At 29.7% G+C, this 20,706-nt stretch overlaps 1 protein-coding gene across 2 annotated transcripts; it reads left to right on the top strand.

Moving 5' to 3' along the window:
• Nucleotides 1–5,590: 5,590 nt before the first annotated feature.
• Nucleotides 5,591–20,275, top strand: LOC116765557 (facilitated trehalose transporter Tret1-like). 2 transcript variants are annotated; one of them, XM_061521920.1, is made up of 10 exons: nucleotides 5,591–5,773; nucleotides 13,731–13,981; nucleotides 14,119–14,277; nucleotides 14,437–14,576; nucleotides 16,922–17,154; nucleotides 17,841–17,982; nucleotides 18,271–18,397; nucleotides 18,666–18,856; nucleotides 19,175–19,313; nucleotides 19,665–20,275. In XM_061521920.1, the coding sequence occupies exons 1-10, from the start codon at nucleotides 5,760–5,762 to the stop codon at nucleotides 19,787–19,789; spliced, it is 1,521 nt and encodes a 506-aa protein (XP_061377904.1). In that variant the 5' UTR covers nucleotides 5,591–5,759; the 3' UTR covers nucleotides 19,790–20,275. The 2 variants fall into 2 exon arrangements, with proteins under 2 accessions (XP_061377904.1, XP_061377903.1); XM_061521919.1 differs by lacking the exon at nucleotides 5,591–5,773 and adding an exon at nucleotides 9,331–9,446.
• Nucleotides 20,276–20,706: the final 431 nt, after the last annotated feature.

Below are 20,706 nucleotides of genomic sequence, written 5' to 3'. Positions count from 1 at the left end.
TTTCGCTTTTTATTTTATATCCATGAAATAAATTTAGTTTCTTGTAATAAAATTTCATAAAGTATTTTAATCTGTTTTATTTATTATGAACTTCTAATTGTATTGTACTGCGAGCATATTTTTTTTATCATGTCTTAATTGAGGTGAGATAATGTCTGCAATAAAAATATCAAATTATGAAATTTATAATACGAGTTTGTCGTTAGTGCATATTATTAATATAACTGATTTACTATTCGAGTGATAAAAAGAAAATTTTGCTTCAGTGTTAGTTGTTAGTGTTGCACGATATTTAAAAGCATGCTTCTGAAAACTAGCATACTTGATTGATAGATACGCTCCTTAATATTAAACAACAGAAGAGATTCTAGCGGTCCATACATACAAATCGATGAGTTATTTTTAAATATTGTCAATCGACAAAATTATGTGACAAAAGTTAAAACTGCCAAGAAATTTGAGGACGCCTGCCAGTTTTTTTTATTTCCGATATTTTTATTTGGAAGGTCGTCTCCTTTTGTTATTTAAATATAAAAGTAATGTACGGAGACGTCCGATGCAAACATGCTCTTATCGTATTGCTATTATCAGTCTTCAAACACACCGTTCTGTGGTAATATATTTGATCCCCTAAAGTGCTATTATTTGATGTATTTAGATAAAAAGATTAAGAGAGCAGTAAAATAAAGTTATGTTGCGGAAAATATGATATTTCTTAACGTTATATAAAAAACACTTTCCTATTTAATTACGCTTCGAGATCTGGGTGTCATGTAATACTTAATAATAATTAATATCAGAAATTAATAAAAAGTATTACTAAAGAATCTTTCTGTTTATGCATAAAACAATAATGAAATCGTAACAATATAAATAAATTTCGTACGATTAAAGTTTCTAACTTGAAAACCTTATCCGTGATCATTATCATTGCCAATTAATGTTTATGTTACATCTTTCGGTGCGAAATACATTTGTAATAAGCACGTATATCGTAATAATTTGTGTCACAGACGCCTTTATTTTGTTAAAACGCTCTTTATGTTAATATCTTACGAGGAATGCATTCCAATTCTTTTCCCCAAACTGAGCAGTTTCGTCTTATGACTATTCACCTCGAGAGGTTGTGACCTCAGGAGTTTCCTTCGGTTTACGGTGTCTGAATTTTTATTTCTGCATACAATTTTTGAGAAGCGACCAAAGGCCATTGATTGGTTGCATAAAGAATAAAAAAATGTGTGTAGATGGACATTGGTGAAAATACTTTAATTTTGTAAATGTGGTGTTTTTGCATAGACCTTTCATCTGGTATTTTTATAATTTTCGTGAAATTGGCAACTATGTCTTGGTTGAGAGGAAGTCGCGGGGGTGTTTTTTTTTCAATAAACGTTTTGTTTTGTGTGTGCTTTACATAACGGATAACCTATACCTACTTTTTCATGAAACAAAAGTCGAAAGTAAAATTTTAAAAATTTGCGGTTAGTAGAGACAGACAGAATGAATTTCAATATGAATAGAAAAAATATTAATAACAATAATATAAGTGATGACAATAAAGGTTTGTTAGCGATGTATGTACTTTGTGGATCCCATACCAGTTGGGTGATTGAAATACACAAGCAATTGCCAATATTTTTTTCTAACTTGTTTTATGTTAAAATTAGCGTCAACGTGAAAACGTCGCAAATTTAATAGCAGCAATAATATTTTTGTATCCTTGTCTGTTAATATGAAAGTCATGACACCGATGATAATCATGTAGCCGGGTGATAATCAAATTAAATTTAAAATGACAATCGCTGGATTTTCCAACTATTATTAATAACATCAAAGTTCGTTTTCCAAAGTTATTATTTTAACTTTCTCCTGTTAATCCGTGGAGAGAGATTTGACTTCAACAATGACTCGGTAATGACCAAGTCATTTGCCATACTTACAAGTGACTAATCTTAATAAGAATGGTAACGAAATTCGGTAAACAGCATGTAATATATCCATTAGTAGCAAAATATTATGTTATTAATTGAAAACACTTTAAATACGAGTTAAAATTCGGAAGACGTCACTATTCCATAATCTTTGTAAGGTAGCACTTAAACCTACATTGTAACAATGTGTACAAAAACATCTCTCTCTTTTCTTACTGTTTTTAATGTCTTAAACATTTTGAAAACTATTATTTTTAAATAGCTAGGCTCTTGTTCCCGCACAGACATCACATATCGCAAGGGGTAGTGAATGTTTTATTACACAAAATCTACTGAACGAATGAATGGAATGATTTTCGTGTTTGCACTGCATATAAAGTTTATACACACATACACATTTATGCTTGGTTTACAATAGTTATGTCGATTATTGTTTAACAGTTAATTTGACTAGTTATATATAGTTCAACTTTCAAACCTAGTCTACCACAGACTACAATGTTATATAATGAGATCTAAAATTTTCACGACTTTTATTAATTTAAATGAAACTAGTATTATTCGGATAAACTACGCGTGATTTATTTTTGTAAAAAACTACATACTCCCGACGTTTCGGTTACTTTTCAGCAACCTAAACGTCGAAACGTCGAAAGAAGTTGCTGTTTTTTTAACTTACTTGTATTTAAGTTAGGAAAATATATGGTCATTTATTCTGCTGTTATTTGTTCGACCGTTTTCCTATGTCATCTGTGAGATCTTTTACAAAAATTAAGAATTTTTTTGTGACCATTCATTTTTCAGTTGTTCATCTATTTTAACTGGCCGACTACGTTCTGGTGAATGTTCCTAAACGACACATACTAAATAAATAAGTTGTTGTAGCTGACTAAAAATAGACAGTAATTATAAAACATAACCTACTGTGTTAATTATAACATATTAAAAGTAAATGTCTAACATTTTCAGAGAGTGAAATATAGTAAACGTGACATTGAAAATAACAAAGATTTCGATTAAACATAAACAATAATTATTAATGTCATAATATATGAGAAATATTAATGATTGAATAACATATATCATAAGATGTTTATAATAATATGTCATCGGTTGTATCGTAAATAAGCTGTCCGCAGTGTGATAAAGACGTAATCGCATATAGCTGTATAAGTCGTGTTTGAGTTTTTAAATTTATTTATGCAACAGTTCTACGTAACACGATATTTTTTAAATTCTATAAAATTTCACATAGTTTTGTAGAAATATATATACTTATATATATTTTTAATACAAGAAAAAATTGTTTTTTAATAAATCTTAAACTCAAAAATAATGTATGTTATCTCAAACCAAACAAGATTTTTTTGATCTCAAGTCTTTATATATTATTTTAGATGTCTACACTATAATTCAAAAGTACCTTGTACGTTCATGAAGAGTGGTTAAATAAGGATCACAAAATATAAAAAGTATAGTAAAACATATATTTTTTTAAACCTTTATTAAACAAATTATTGAAGGGTGCTGTACAACTTATGTCAATGAACAGCTTCGTCAAATCTTCAAGAAAATATAACCAATTATAAATTTGCAATTGCTTCTGCAAATTAAAATAAGGAATTTATCATAAATATAAGGCTACACGGTTAGCTCTAGCGATTCATTTTTATCTCCATAATGACCTTGGATGCTCTGGCGAGAGTCTTTAATTTACACCTACTATGCGGCCGCTTGTAATGCGACATGTGATAGGTGGACGTAAAGATTTAAGAATATGTAAAAAAAAATCATCTTAAAAATTTCAAATATAGTTTACCGGTATTGCAAAAAAATATTAATCTTTATTAAGCAAATTTTTTTAAAAGTTAAGTGAGAAGGACAAAGGTAATTATTTGTGTTTTACAAAGAGAATACTTACTCTTTGCTTGGTTGTATTTTATTTTATCTTTCTTTATATTTCAATTGAACTCCGAAACGATAAATCACTTTCTTATAAATCTTCAATCATATAAAATAATGTCTGTGAAATTAATTATTAACTATAAACAAACGTTTTTAATGCTCCACAAGTCAGTTTTTTTTTATCCAATAATGTAGGATTCCTAATTGCTGATATTTTAAAGATAATTGATTAATGTCTGTTTATGTTTAATAAAAAGCTTTAAAAACAAAAATAGTTTACCGGATTTTGTATAAAGAAATTTAAACTGAACAATGGTAAATAAATTCTACCTCTACATTATCATATAAGATTAATTTGATAGTTTTAATTAGCAATTTGTTTGAGAGACTTATCATCTAATCGTTTCCTGATTACAATGAATAATTAATGTTTAAGACAAAGAAACACACACACTCACATCACAAATACAAGCTTCACCTTTGAAATTTACGTGAGATAACATGACGGACTTCAATTTATATAAAACATTATATATCAAATAAGACACATGTTCAATATATTAAAAATTTGCTAAAAAGGAAAGCTGAAAATATTAAAAAAAAATTACGAGTAGTGCGATTAACTACACTCGATATACTTCACGTCAACTGACGTACGGACGTAATATAATCGTTACTATGACATATTAAGTTATCATTATCATCAAACACTTACCACAAGTTTGAATCGTCAAACTGAATACTTACAGTTCGTAGTTTTTCATTTACTTAGATACGTTGACACTGTCATGCGTGAAGATGTGATTGAGAAACAGAAATTGTTGCGTTTAGATTGTGGTTGCAAACGCCTGGTAAGGATACTAAATGCATTCTATCAAAGTGTCAGTGGGATCTGAATATCTGACAGCATTAAATATTATTTGTATATCAAGTCTAATTTTCACTACTTACGTTGAAGTTAATGATATGTGTTTTTTTTGCAACAAAATTTCATCCGGCACTATTCAGTATACTTTGTACAATCGAGGAGCAAGACATTATAAAAAAATATTTTTTTTTAAATGTGTTTTTTTTAATATATGATGAAGATGCTTTTAAATTAAAAATTATTAGTAAAATTGTCATTTCAAGGAGATATATTAACCCGTGTAGCCAACAAAACTGATCTAATGTATCTTAATTATAAAAGTTGAAGAAATAGAACAATATAGTCTTGAATTATTATGAATTCAGTACAATAAGGTGATAATATATGGTCACTAATTAGGTAGGTACTTGTTAGCTGTGTTAGTTTTAACCTCCATAATGAATTAAATATTATATTTAGTAGAAACATAATTTCTGTTTTAAACTTTATATTGTAATGAAGAAGAAATTACTTACAAATTTATAAATTTTTCTCGTAATTATAATAAATATGACTTCTCCCTGTATATATTTTATTGTCAATATCATTTAGTGAACAAAATATTGAACTCTATTTATCGACTTATTAATAACAAAAATATTCACAATTTGCTATACTTTTTATAAATACTTCTAAACTGATCCTACACACCGCTTATTTGTGAAATGAAACTAAATTGTTATAAAAATATATATAATAAATTGTTGCATGCGACAATATATATTATATAATCTGTGCTACGTATAAACCACGTGAATTTATTGACATAGTCTTTGGCGGGAAAACTTGTGTATCGACGGGGTTTGATAGTTGGTATAAAATTCTTATATTATGCTGGAAATCATGCGCATGCTGCCAGTACATAAATGACGGTCGGAGGGGAAGGACGCATGTGAAATTCAATATGCATGCATGTCCTTCGTTATGTGATTTGTGAACAATTCATGTGATATTACTTAATATTTAATTAAGCTCTTCCTGTGATATTATTCTGAACATTTTATTTCAGTGAAACCAAAATGGCAGACGAAAAGTGAGTATCTATTACTTTATATATAAAAGTTATTCATAAAATACATTCACAAAATGGCATCTAACATTTTCAAGAATTGTACATATTTGAATATATTTTTAGATTTTAGCATTTAATAAAAGATGATTTTAAAACTTGATATTGTAAATATAGTTTTATGTTATTTAATTGAAGTGCTGTGTATATTTTTTTAAGTATTTTATAATGATGATATTGTTAAAATAAATCTTTATCTTGATATGTTTGGTGTACTATAATAAAAATTTGAGCTACATAGATATGGAGAAGTAGGGTTTCGATTATTTACTTTGTCTTTATCAGAATAAACAGTCCTGTTTGTACACAACTGCGAATGTGTCATTAAATTACGATGTCCACAGATTGTTAAATTATAATTTAAATCTTTTATAGTTTTTTTTTTAGTCTGTATGCAGCTAAATTTAGATTCACCGTATCGCCATTTCACAACGTTATTATCTATATATGCATTAGTAATGAAATAACATGACTATGATTATAAGAATATTATTTTCATTATGAGATAATTATAAAATTTTCGAGATCAAACAAATATAACAGTCTATATTAAAAACCGGATTTCGATTCTACCAAAAATTTTCTTAAAACCGTTTTTCGATTCATAAAATTCCAAAAACAAAACCGGTTATACAACCGGTGAGAAATACTGTTACCATATATTCCAAGTAAAAAGAAATAAAAAATAAATATAGTAAAATACATGAAGTGATAAATAAAAAGTGTAAACAATGCGAATATAATCTTATATATAAAAACATGTGTATTCGAGTGTTATATAATATTTATGATTTGAAGCATTTGGTATAAAGACTTTTCTGTTAGAAACATCAGACAAAGACACATAAACAAAGGTGCGTTATCACTCTACAGTATCACGTGTTGAATGTGCTGCCTCAGACTTGTTATGTGGTGACGATAATATCGAAAACATTTGCCAATTATATTATTAATTAGTTCAAATTAGAATTTCATAATAATTTATGCTATTGAAGCGGTATACATAAAAAAAATGTCTCATTATTATGTAGGGTAAATATCAATTGGTTAATGTTCTTAATATTTCTGTGTGACTTGTGAGTCTGTGTAGTTCTTTAGTCATAGCATATTTATTACGTAATATTTTTCGTCCTCAAAACAATGACAGAACAAAAATCTTTTCTTATTTTATCAATAACATTTTGATGAAATTGATATGAGAATTAAAAAAAAAAGTTGGAAACAAAAAAAATACAACATTTTTTTTAAATAGTTAAAGTCGAACACAACCGAATCGTTGCCTTCTTTTTTAGCGATTTAAACTATACAAGTTCCATAGATACGATTAAAATAAAAACTGAAATGATGACTATACCAGTACGTATTGGTCTCAGAGTGCAAGGTTAAGGCATTTGGAACATGGCCAATGTTACAGTCCTAAACGTCAGTTGTTACAAAATATTAAATAAAATATATCATATTAATAATAACATTAATTAAATAATAATGGCAATAAGTTGCAGTCTCAACTAAAAAAAAAATATTAATGTAAATAAAGCATTAAATAATTAAAAGTTAAACTCAACCCTCATGTTTGAATGCCAATAACTGTAGTCTGTCGTATAAATTACACGTGTAATCTCGTTATATTGTATCTATTATATTAAATCCATTAACTAGTTATACAAATTCCGTTATTATACACTATATAATAATAGTATTATAAATTAATATTCGACTAGACATATTTAGAATTCATTCATTAAAATGTAAGTAATAAAATGTACGGATTTAAATACATTTGTGGTTTTTTATACCCGTTTCCGATTTGTTGCCAAATCAACATTCGCTTCTAGGGTATGCCGTGAAAAATGCATGTTGAATATTTTTAGGTGTGGTGCTAATGACTTAGTTTTTAAATATTAACTTATATAAAATTAAGTGAACCATGTAGGTATACAATATAATGATATTAAGACAATCGAATTTTCGAAAGTACATAATTATATATACCTATGTGTATTTATATCTGGGTGTAATCGTTTGTTAAAATCTGAAGATCATGCAAAAGATAAATTGACTTTCATGTGTTTTTTTGTCTATTAATTCATATTTCATTTATTTTTTAATTCAAACAATAACTATCGTAAATGACTATATTGTTTTTGTCGCTTAATAAGGACTCTTGTATAAATCAATTTCTAAAACAATTCGCTGACAATACGCATTTAGAATTCAATGTAAATGTATTTTTTTTCTACTTTCTAAATTAGAATACTATCTTTTTATTCTTCACAACGGAGTAATTTCAAACAATGATTCTTTTCCAGTCTGTGATCACGTATTTAAAAAGTTTATATATAATTTCCCCTAATATGTATGTATTAGTGATACTTCCCCAATATTGGGATTGTTTGTCCACGATTGATATTCGATAAATTTATTGCCGATAATTTGGAATGTAGTAGCCCTGTCTATCATGTTATTCGCGTGTGACATTATAATGCAGTCATCAGTAATCTCACTATCTTATCAACATCAAAGGCATTCGTGTTTGGTAAGCGTGAAATTTAATATTCATCTTTTCTACCATATATAATCAAAATAAAAGAATTTACGTATAACTATCTGTTGCACTAATCTGTATGCAATTCCGCTGTTTAATCTATTTATTGTGACATATCTATCGATTTTATCAATAATTTACGTACCATAATCCTAGTAATATAAATATGTTTTTTTGTTATTTTTTCTTTGGTTTTTAATATCAACGAAAACGAAAATTAACCAACCCTCGTGATAGCGTTGTGCTAAAGTCATGAGAGGCTGTGAAACTTCGTCATAGAACTATAATCTCATTAAACATAATAAAACTATTATTACGTAAAATATATATAAATTTTTAAGAGATTTTTTTTTTCTGTCTATCTCTTTTTTTCATGAATGACGTCTTATTTTGGATTTTACTTTTAAGTCTCTCATTTGTTAAAATTCTTTAAAAACCAGTTTTAATTATAATTTTATTTAGAATTTATAATAAGTCATGTGGCACGAGCCATGTGTTTTTTTTAAATTACGAATTAAAGACTGGTTCTTGTAACATTTACATTGGAATATTGAATATCATTATAACAGTTTTCGTATTAATATACATAATAATTTGATTTTGTAATTCTTAGTTTTACATGTCTCGTTATCTATTTTCTAATACAGTAAACTATTTGCGGCCTGTAGTTTTTTTATTTCAACCTAAAGAGGTTTAACTAAGAAGTACGAATAACATATTATAATCTGTTCAAATACAGCCATCGTGTGTGTGTTGATTTGGTAATGACAATTACAATGCTATTAATCATTGTTTAATGGAAACTGGATGGTATGAGTAAATTTCAAACGTACAAGTGCTTTGGATCAATTTGACGACTGATGTCTGTATAACATTGAATATACTTTATAATAAAAAAAATGCTGAATGTTTGATGCTTTTTCTGATCTGATAACTGTTTAATATTTCCTAGATATAGTTTATTCTTTTATTAAATCAAACTATGTTTAAAATGTTCAAACATTCAAAGTGTTCAATGTTAAGATGTAATGTTAGCAGGTGCAGCGACGATGTCAGGCTGTATGAAGATACTTTTCCAAATTACGGCTCTATGTAAGTTTTTCTTAGTACAGCTTTGGTGGGGAACAAAGAAGGTGTATGGGTTCTACGGAGTTATCGGTTTGGGATTCGTAGTGGGTCAGGGTGGTTCTAGCATTTATGAGCATGTTTTTTGATTCTTTAAATAGTACAGAATTTTTCGAGTTAGATAGTTGATTAGATAGAGAGAGAGGAGCTTGGACAGATGAGGTGAGCGTTTAACGCGCGTTAGGTAGGGGCCCCTTAAACCTACACCTGGGTCGCAAGTCCCAGGAACTGCTGAAGCTCCTCTCCCTGCAACGACATGGACCCGGCACCCGCACGGTGAATCCATTGAATGCTGAGTGGTTCCGTCTGATAAAAAAAACTCTCGTAAATGATAGAACTGTCTCAAAGTCTAGTGGTAGCGGTATACATATGAAGGTATTTTTATGTATTGATTTATATATTTTAGGTTTTTGGGGATTTAAATATTAAAAAAAAATTTAATAGTTTTTTTTCTTCGTATAATTTTACGTATTTTTATCATATATCTTAATTTATATATATTATAAAGACAGAGCTATTTTTTTTTCGATGATATAAATGATAATTATTATTTATAATGTTATTTTTATGGCTGTGGTTATTTCTGTGGTGTTGTGTGTGGCGACTTTTTTTCGGATCGCAAGTTTCGTTTCTCCACGTTGTTTATTAGGTAGGGCAATTGGTAAATGCTGTCATTATTGCTAGCTTCCTGTCTTTTAAACGCGTACCTATCGATAATTTACCCAACAAATATATCTTATGTGAACGTAATACGTCAGTTAAATTAATTTATCACAATACTTTTGTAATATGAATTCATTTGAATTAAAAAATAACATTTGTATTAAAATTATTTATGTTATTTTGTAAATGTTCCCTAGTTATAATAATACATACATTATATTATACATGATTAGTAAGGAATTACAACGTCTATATATATTGAGTGATAATTCTTTATTCTTGTTCACTTATATCTTTAGTTATCATTATTCAATATTTATACAAACTAAACAAGAGGACGTTCTATATTCTTAATGGTGAGTTCCCACAGAATGTTATATATTAATTATAAGAATGTTTGATGGTTTTGGTATTAAAATTTATAAGGCGAATCTAGAATAAGGCCAATTCGAGATATTTGTATACAATTAAGGTTAAGAAGACAATAAAACATGTCCCATCTATAAATGTAGAGTGTAAAGGCTTACTCGATGTTGGTCAAGACGGCTATAACTATTTAATAATGTAATTACAAGTCAATAGGTAACTCAGTTTTTAGTGAATATTTTCCTCAGATTAATGTATTCCTTATTTCTTAATTTACTTATTTAGAATTATAACTTTACTACATTGTATTGGCTTTTCATACGAGGTTTTAATTTGGACGCTTATGTCTCATCTTATCTTAAAATGTTGAAAAAGTTATATATATATATTTATATATGTAATTATAATATTTCCTGATTATTTTTATAACATAAAATATTTTTTTATTGCAATTATAGTAAGAATTAGAAAGACATTTTAATGGGAAAAAAAGGCACTATGAATTGAATATTTTAAAATAATATTAATGATAGGAAATAAACATGATTTTTTAATCAATGTTTATTAATTTTATATGTTTTATATAAATATTTATAACGTTGAATAATTTTAATTGTTATATCAAAGAAGTAAAATAAACATTGAAATTATACGTAGAAAGAAATGTCTTTCTATATTAAATAGACCATATATTATTAAAAATATAATATACATATGAATTATAATATACATATGTATTGTTTATGTATCTATATAACACTTTTTTATAAATCACTTGTATATGTGTAATGAACTTAAATCTATCACGAGATCGAGTGTGACGTGTTTAAGGGAAGCCATTCAAAGTAAATATTTAAGCAATTGTTCTCTTGCGTGACGACACAATTAATTTTATTTATTTACTATTATTTTTATTTATAATTGAGGATTTAAACAGAATTAAGTATTTATTTTAATTTCAGCAGATTATTTGGACGAATAAAGTAAATATTGTTATTAATTTTGTTAATAATTTTTAAGCAACTAATTACCGTCAGATGTAGGAAATGAATTTGTCGATGAAGTTAATATTGCTGAATTGAATTGAAGTAACTTTTTGATTTTATGGTTTCTAAGGCGTCTTTATACTATTCTAAGCCGGACCTTATCTTTATTTCTTATGCCTACTGTCGACGCTGATCCATCATTTTATTTATACATTCACCTTCAGACTAATAGTTTGCTCTTGGTTGCTCTATAGAAAAGTTTTAGACTGCACAGAAACTACACTTTTAAGGTTATATACATGTGTAAAATTATAAGTGTAAATTTTGTTTCATTCGGGTTTTAACACGAAATTTATGAAAATTTTATACCCATATATAATATCTTGTTAGTTTATTTATTCTCAGCAACAATATATTGTTTTTATTACGATAAAGTGTTAATTATAAAATTTATAGTGATAACTGCTTTTAATGGATACAGTCATTGACATTAGAAGTAGTCATTGACATTAGAACTTGTATTATGGGATTATATTAATACACTGTTATTTTTTCAATGGTTTGAATTGTATTTTTTTTTAATTTCGCCACAACCCTTAGTCCACAGTATTAACTATATACTAGGTACGATTAGTTCGTACAAAACCGTTATTTAGCACTCTAGACAATCAAGACACTTAATATTTTAATATAAAAATACATCAAATTATAGATTTTTGTTTACGTATGAACAATTCTATTAATATAAAACTTGCCCCAAAAAAAAATTATTTTGTTGCAAAAAGGTAATCATCGAGGTTTGAAGGTTATCTTGACCGACATCAGTATGTATGTTTAGTATAAGTTACAAGTCACACTACATACTAAACGTTTCCTATTTTTCTCTAAATAACTTTCGTTTATATTGTGATGGGCGACGATTTATGAATGAAATACTATTTAAGTCCGTATGTGTCGCGACGCGACCTTGACAAGTTGTAGTAAACGTACAGGTATCTTATTTATGCTTTTTGTATGTATATTTGAGGAAATATTTATATTTTTCGGATACGTCCATTTTGTTTGATAAACAGTACAATTCAGAATACTAACAATAACAAAGTGTAATATGTATTTTATGTGTAAGTTATTTTATTTATCTATCAATAATTATATGTAGACTATTCGCAAACCCCTGGTAAACTAACCAGTATTTAACGAGTTTGCATTGTAAAACCACACCCAGACAGCTTTACATTCATGATCATTTTTAATGATAGTATCAACTACGATATATTAATGAAAAACTGGTAATTTTGCGTTTAGTTTGACGTGGCAAACTGATGGTAAGACGGTGTATTAAATATCAACAAATTTGCAATACGTTTAACTTATATTGAACGTAACGATTTATATATAAGAGAAATGAGATAGACAAAGATATAAACTTTTGTTAAAATTTAACGGAATGTTGAAGTTCAATATCATTAAACACAAATACTAATGTCGTCTGTCTAAATAAAGTGGGTATTCATTCCCCAGGATGAATTGATAAACATTACACACACTTAAAACAGACTCTTATAGCACTTCACACACACTCACAAGCCTTATCTTATGCTAGTTTGAAAATAGCTATTGCTTGAATTATTTAAACGAGTCGCAATATATATTTTAACGAACAATACCGTGATATATTTTAGTATTACCACAAATAACCGGTGAATGTCTTTGTTTTTCTCGGTTACACACTATAATCTGAGCCCTGCATAATAAGTAGCGTTGGATTTGTTGAGCCATAATGTGTTTATACTTACTGTTATCCTACAACTCGTATCGCCATCCCAGACTTACAGACGTAATAAGCGCAGATAAAAACATGTCATGCCATAAGAAAATCATAATTTCCTGAAGTTAGAACATTTAAAAACTAGATATTTTGTAGGAAGAATTAAATGAATTAATTCTTTGATTTATTAATTAGTATGGATAATTGGTTCGTAGCGGAAGAAGTGCTACACCGTTTCCAGATAATAATATACATATAATATGGTCATTAATAAATGATTGGATACCAAATTCTATTTTAAACAGACCACTGTGTTATGATTTTGATTGAATTATATTTTTCAAAGTTTTTCATATCAACTAAAACACAGTGAGTTTTTTTACAATATCGAGTCGTGTCTCATGACAAATTTAAGGTAATATCAATCGTGAGTTCTATCAAAACTACGATTATCGGTTTTGTTTCCAGGAGTGAATCTAAGCCGTTCATACAAACCAGCCCTCCGCCGCTGATTACTAAGACACCTATACCAGTGAAAAAAGTCAAACCCGGAAAGGAAGGTCGAGGGAAGGCTTTCAAACAGATCGTAGCAGCGTTTGTAGCCAACCTGGGTACCATTAATACGGGTATGGCGTTTGGGTTTTCAGCAACAGCACTACCTCAGTTAAAGAGTGAAACCTCAAGTTTACATGTAACAGAAAATGAAGCTAGTTGGATTGGTAAGTCATTATAATGTCATTTATATACAATAATAAATTAGACCATGTAGAATAACTTAGGGAGATTCTATCGTTCAGTTGCTTCTTATGAAGCTAGCGGATTTTGCTCTGTTTTAAGTTGAATATATTATTTCTAGCCAGTTTAAGTTCTGCGGGCACTCCCATCGGCTGTATACTGAGCGGTTATCTCATGGATGCTATCGGTAGACGACGAACACTCATCGTATCGGAGGTGCCCCTCATCATAGGATGGATTCTGGTCGCATCAGCTGTAAACGTGCCAATGATGTATGTCGGTACGGTTATGGGATTGTTTAAAATACTTTGCTATTTCTAATAACTTCCCTTGTTTTATCTTTGCCTTCCAATATGAAATTTGCTGTAATCACCAAATTTGCGATGACTTAGGCCTAAAGTAGTGTTACATCATCCTAATAGTTACTTCATCATGATAGGTAGACTACTAATAGGCCTGGGATCTGGAATGGTGGGTGCCCCGGCCCGGGTGTACACGTGTGAAGTGTCACAGCCTCACCTTCGAGGAATGCTGGGAGCGCTGGCCTCTGTCGGCGTCTCTACTGGGGTGCTCATACAGGTGTGTATAAATGAAGGAAAATTTTTGCAGCACAATAAACTATGAATGCTGGCCTTTCTGTTATTAGCTTGTAACTATTTTGTATCTAAATTATTGTTTTGATCTAGGATAACGGATAAATGCTTAGTGAAAATATTTATGTGCTTATGTTCTGGGTAGGTAACATGTTCTACTTCTTATAACATTAAAAAGTCCACGGACTGAGGTAACTACCTCCATCATGTAGGCCGTGTGCTCGTTTGCACCCTTTAGCATAGAAAGGTAGTTTTATTATAATATAATCAGGATTCTCAATGTTAAACATGGATTTTCTATTCAAAGAAATATCTTAGCGCGAATCCTTAAAATAAAACTCAGACCTAATTTGGATCAGTCAACACAAACAAATCGTTAACAAATTTATAACAACACGGTACTTAATAAGTTTACACGAGCGATAAACATGGGCACGTTTCAAAGTAAAGTTGCCAGTTAATAATATTATAAAAAAATTTTTCAGATATAATTTTTATTGCTATAGATTTATTAAGTTTTTAAAATTATATAAAATATGTTTATTTATTCAATTTCTCAAGCATAACTGAAAAACTATTGCATAAACCGTATCAAGTATTGTAAATATTTACCTATTATAAAAGTATCTTTAATCCGTAAACACTATCTATCAAATAGATTATGTGCTTTTTATAGATAGTCAATATAATTTGCAAACAATGATGATTTATTATGACATTTTGGACGAAAACAGTTCTTCCGGTTGCAGAATATTTTTAATTATTTATTAAACAAGTTTTATAGTAAGTAGTACTTCTTTGAAACATTAATTCTTAGCGTATAATTAATTCCAATAAACAGTGCGAGAGATTTCATGTAGCGTGATTTGGATTCCATTGATAAAAACTTATTTGAAAAAACAATATGAAGGATAACTCTTTGCTTATCTAATTCGAACCGTCACTTGAAAGGAACATTATAAGTGATTAAACAAGCCAATTATAAGCAATATGCATAATTTATAGTTTGTTGTTGATTTACAAAACACTTTTATGGAAAATATATTTTAGACGCAAAATACTATTATGGGAATGAGAATAGTATCAGGCGTTTGAATTTAACATACATATAATACAAACTGGTTTTGATGTGTATTAGATATCGCCAATCGCCAAACAGTCTATACCTGACCATCATTAGTTGATTATTTCACTTCAATACAAGAATAGAAATGACATTTAGTGACAACACACTCATTGAAGAGTGAGCAATCTTCACGGCTTAACGTATGTGTGTGTGAAAGTCGTGGTAGTGTGGGTAATGTGTTGTCTTATATACATTTTATATTAATAATAGCTTTTTGTACTTCATATCCATACAGACTTTGACTGTGTTAAATTCCATGTCGAGCAATTTTCTTATAAATTGCTATAAAATTATCGCTTCATATGTTAATATTATGATTAGTAACTAATAAATTTTTTATTTATCATTTTCATGATTATTGTGTAAGATTTTCGTAATTAGTACGCACATAGATAAAACTACGTACTCTGTTTAAACTTTCGTATTTTCGCATCCATTTTTCTCGATGTTAAAATTGCTTCACACTAACCAGGACCATGCTAACAATGAATGACAATATCAAACATTTAAATTATTATATTCTATACTATAGCTCTATTTTAATGATTTGTTATTAGAGTCCACTTCTCTAATATGATTTGATAATTTAATATATAAGTTCAATCGAACTTTATTTACGTTTGTGTTAAGTAACGGCCATTCGTGCGATATTAATCAGACGGTGATAAATGCTAATCGTACGTCAGGCACGTTTATTCACGCAAAATTAGAATTACCGGCAAAACAAACAAGTAAGGTAATCATTAGATAACAACAGATACACGCGTCATAGACGAGATGCTGCGTTCGTAATGGCGATTGGCGGTGGAGAGAACGAGAAAAAAAAATAACTTGGACTTGGATGTAGGAACGTTTATTGAATACAACTGAATTATTATAATCTATTATAATTAAAAATATGTCACCGAGATATATGTTGGATTATCTTCAAGACACACGTTATATACGTTACCGTTCTTATTACGAGGGCATTGAGACTGGAATCGTTTGTAATTTACCCTGCAGTGGCTATTTACACTGTCCCCTTGTGCTTTGGCTCGTGTTCCGTCTCGCGACTAGTACGCGAGTGTAAACCCGGGTTATATGGATTTATTTGATATTCGTTTAGGACAAAATGCAATACACTTATAATGATGATTCTAACTAAAAGTTTTTAATTTTATTTTAATTCTTAATATAAATATCGTGTTTTTTCATTATTACAGTACGTTATAGGCAGTATAACGACATGGAATGTATTAGCCGGTGTGAGCGCTATAGTTCCTATAGTGTCTCTGTTAGGAATGATTCTGCTGCCGGAGACGCCCAACTATCTCTTAACTCAGGACAAGAAGGACAAAGCTGAAAGCTCGCTAGCGAAGCTGAGAGGATCGACCTGCAACTTGCAGGACGAGATAGACAGGATGATAACCTTCAAAGAGAAAAATCATGTGGAACCGTGAGTAGACATTAAGATATTTTGGTTATTTATACATTAAACATATATTAGATCTAAAACTTTCGCGAGTATTCATTTAAATAAAAAAAATTTTTTTTTTCGGATTACTAGCGTATTTTATTGTTCCTACGCGGATTACTAACCGTGATCACGGTTGCTGCAAATAATCGAAACTGCGGGTATGTAGTTTAAAAAATAATAAAATAAAGCGTAGTAATCCGCAAAAATATTAGTTTCAATGAAATTTATTATTATTCATATATTTAAAAGCATGCACAACTAATTATATCGTCCTACAAAAAATATTATTACAGTCCTTAACAAATTTGCTTAACAATAAACAACACGCTTTGTGATTGTTTTTTTCAATAACATTTGCCGTCACTATTAACCTGTCACGAGAATGAATGTGTTGCCATTACTATAATTAGATTAGAGTTTTAATAGCAGCCGTGTAATAAAAGGTTTTTCAACATAGATACTAGAACTGTATTGTGACAGATGATGAAGTTATTTTAATTACATTGTTATTCAGCTAGATAGTATCATTCAACCAAGTATTCACAGGGTGTTCATTTTTACTCTATGCATTTTTTTTTTTTGAATTTAATTTATTATAGATGTTATTGATAATATAATTATAGATTTGTTTGAAGTTAATTTCTAGCCGCATGACGATATTTCAGTTTAAAAACGTCCAAGGAGATAATAAAGGCTCTGCTGTCCCCGTCAGCTCTCAAGCCCTTCGGTATCCTCGCCTTGTATTTCTTCATTTACCAATGGTGTGGTGTCAACACCATCACCTTCTACGCCGTTGAAGTTTTTGAGGTATTTTTGCTTTACTTACACTATTTTAAATATTAACCAGTACATATCTTAATAACACTATAATTTTTAATTTTTATTTTCCTGTTACAATGAACACGCGATATAAAAGTTTCAGTTTGTCGCCCTGTCTGTCATCTACAATCAATAATCTCTTATTATCTCTTGCACTTCACAAACTAGTATAGTTTTAAGATTTCATTGAAATAAACATAACATTCTTCTCATTAATTTATAATAATCAATAAATTATAAATGAGGCAAAAAATCATTTGATTGTATTATCCCTAGGCCTCGGGCGCGTCTTTGGACAAGTATTATCTAACGATATCAATGGGCGTGCTGCGTGTGGTGTTCACTGTAGTCGGTTGTATTCTGTGCAGGCGATGTGGCAGACGTCCACTCACATTCGTCTCTGGTAATATATACATCACATATTAAATAAAAGTTCCAAATTTGTAGACAGGAACAAATAAACTAATTATCTATTAATAATAATAAATTATAATTGTAAATAATTCCCACTTAGTTAATGAAAGTTTTTAACTGAAATTATTATACTGTGTAAAATATAGATCAATCAAATTAAATTCAACTCAGTCTACACTTACACAGATACTATAATTACTCACGACAAACAGAAAAAAATATAAATTCTGATATCACTTTTGTTGCTCACTGTACAGCCTTCGGTTGCGGATCCACTATGATAATTCTGTCGGTGTACATGTACTACGTCCAGTACTGGAACAACAACAACATCCCCCCCCAACACTCCTGGATACCGATCGCTGCTATTTACCTCTTCACGGTCTTCTGTACCCTGGGGTACTTGATCGTACCCTGGATCATGATCGGCGAAGTTTACCCCACACAGGTAATCTTAATTTCATATAATTACTATGGCTATACAAACTTTGTCCGCTAACAGTAACTTGGTCATCTTTAGATAGTATATCTACAGTTATAAATAAGAAATTTTCTTAACACCTTTAACAAAATTTCACTTAAAATGGTCCAAATTCCTAATATCTACGACCAATCTTCCGCTCCTCAAACTTCTGATACGTCAATAATTTCGTTCACTTCAATGCCTTATGTTTCCTGAAGGACTACTGTAACATAAAGTCCCTATAACAGTTTAAACCTATATGATAAGTGAAGTACGTTTACTGACCGCTCGCGTGTGGGCCAGGTCCGCGGCATAATCGGCGGTATGACCACTTGTGCCGCCCACTTGTCGATATTCACTGTGGTCAAAACCTTCCCGTACCTTAAGCACGCGCTCAACGACTACGGAACCTTCGGACTGTATGGAGCCATGTCCATAGCTGGTGAGAATTTTTTGTACCAATACCATATATACATACAAATTTTGAAATAACTTCTATGGAATAAAATATTTTTTCGATAATAATCTCTTTTATAAAAGTCTGAGAGTCAGTCAGTCAGTCAGTCAGTCATTCTTATAGCACATAATTGATTTTTCTTCACTGCATGGTCATTAAACCCTCGCTTATAATGAATGAAGATGGCATTAAAAATGATTTTTGTTAAACAACTATAAGAGTTCCTTGTTGCTCTCTTCGTTTGTGACCGACTGATAGGTAAAGCAAGTCGCTGTCCACAAAGGAGCAGTATTTGATTTTCATATCTTTCCCGACTCCAACACGGAATCGTTCCAGGTATGGTGTTCTTCTACATATTCTTACCAGAAACGAAAGGAAGGACGCTGCAGGAAATAGAAGATTACTTCAGCGGCCGGACGAAGACACTCAAAAAAGTTAACGCGCAAACTGAAACCGCGTGAGGGTAGGTGTGGCGAGCATTCCGTGTGTAGCAGAGGTAGTCGGAACTTGAATTATTTATTTTTATATGTTCAATGAAATCATTTCATTTAGATTGTAAATAAATATGTTCATAGAATATAAAAAAAAATTTTTTTTTTTTTTTCAAAAAATTCTGTATTTTTCTGAAAGATAGATTAGTTTAGATACATGTATATTTTTTGAGCCGTTTACGATATTTACAGATGTATTAAATGATATCGAGTATGTATATTTTTGTATAAAGTATTATTGTTTAGATTTAATTAATTAATACTAGTTGATTAGTGAGTAGTGCCATTGTGTGAGATGATTATAATTTATTAAAAAAAAAAAAACAAACCGTATTTATTAAAAGTCACGCGGTGCGGCAGCTGGTGGCCGTTTTGAGCTCTCGCTGATACGAGACGCTGGTCATACCAAATGAGTATTCTATGAAGTATCGACTTAAATAAAAAAAACTATAACTATCTCTAGTTTCACTTCTCCCGAACTCCTTGAGTACGTTCAGTAGCGCTCGGTGAACCCACTCTGAGGTTTGATTAGTATGTAGAATAATAATATAAAAAGAAAGTGGGACGTCAGACCGGGCTTAGTACTGTGATTATTTTTAATGACTCAATAAGGTACATTTTATTATTTATATTGATGTGCAAATTTGTGGACAGATATAAGATGTATGTATGTCAATTAGTAACTCCATACACCGCGTGTGCTTCTGGACGTATAATAATAGATAATAAGTATTTTACGAACTTATGTACTTAACATCTGGCGACTTTTGCCGTTGCCACTCTGTCACAGGTCACATTTTAAAAGGATTCTTATAAATTTAATAAAATTCTATTGATAATAGAATCAGCAATTATACGGGATTATAATATAAGACACGTTTACTGAA

Source organism: Danaus plexippus, chromosome 11, assembly GCF_018135715.1.
Source record: "Danaus plexippus chromosome 11, MEX_DaPlex, whole genome shotgun sequence".
NCBI lineage: Eukaryota > Metazoa > Arthropoda > Insecta > Lepidoptera > Nymphalidae > Danaus > Danaus plexippus.
The sequence above is the reverse complement of the archived record's forward strand: the minus strand, read 5'-3'. Positions and strand labels throughout refer to the sequence as shown.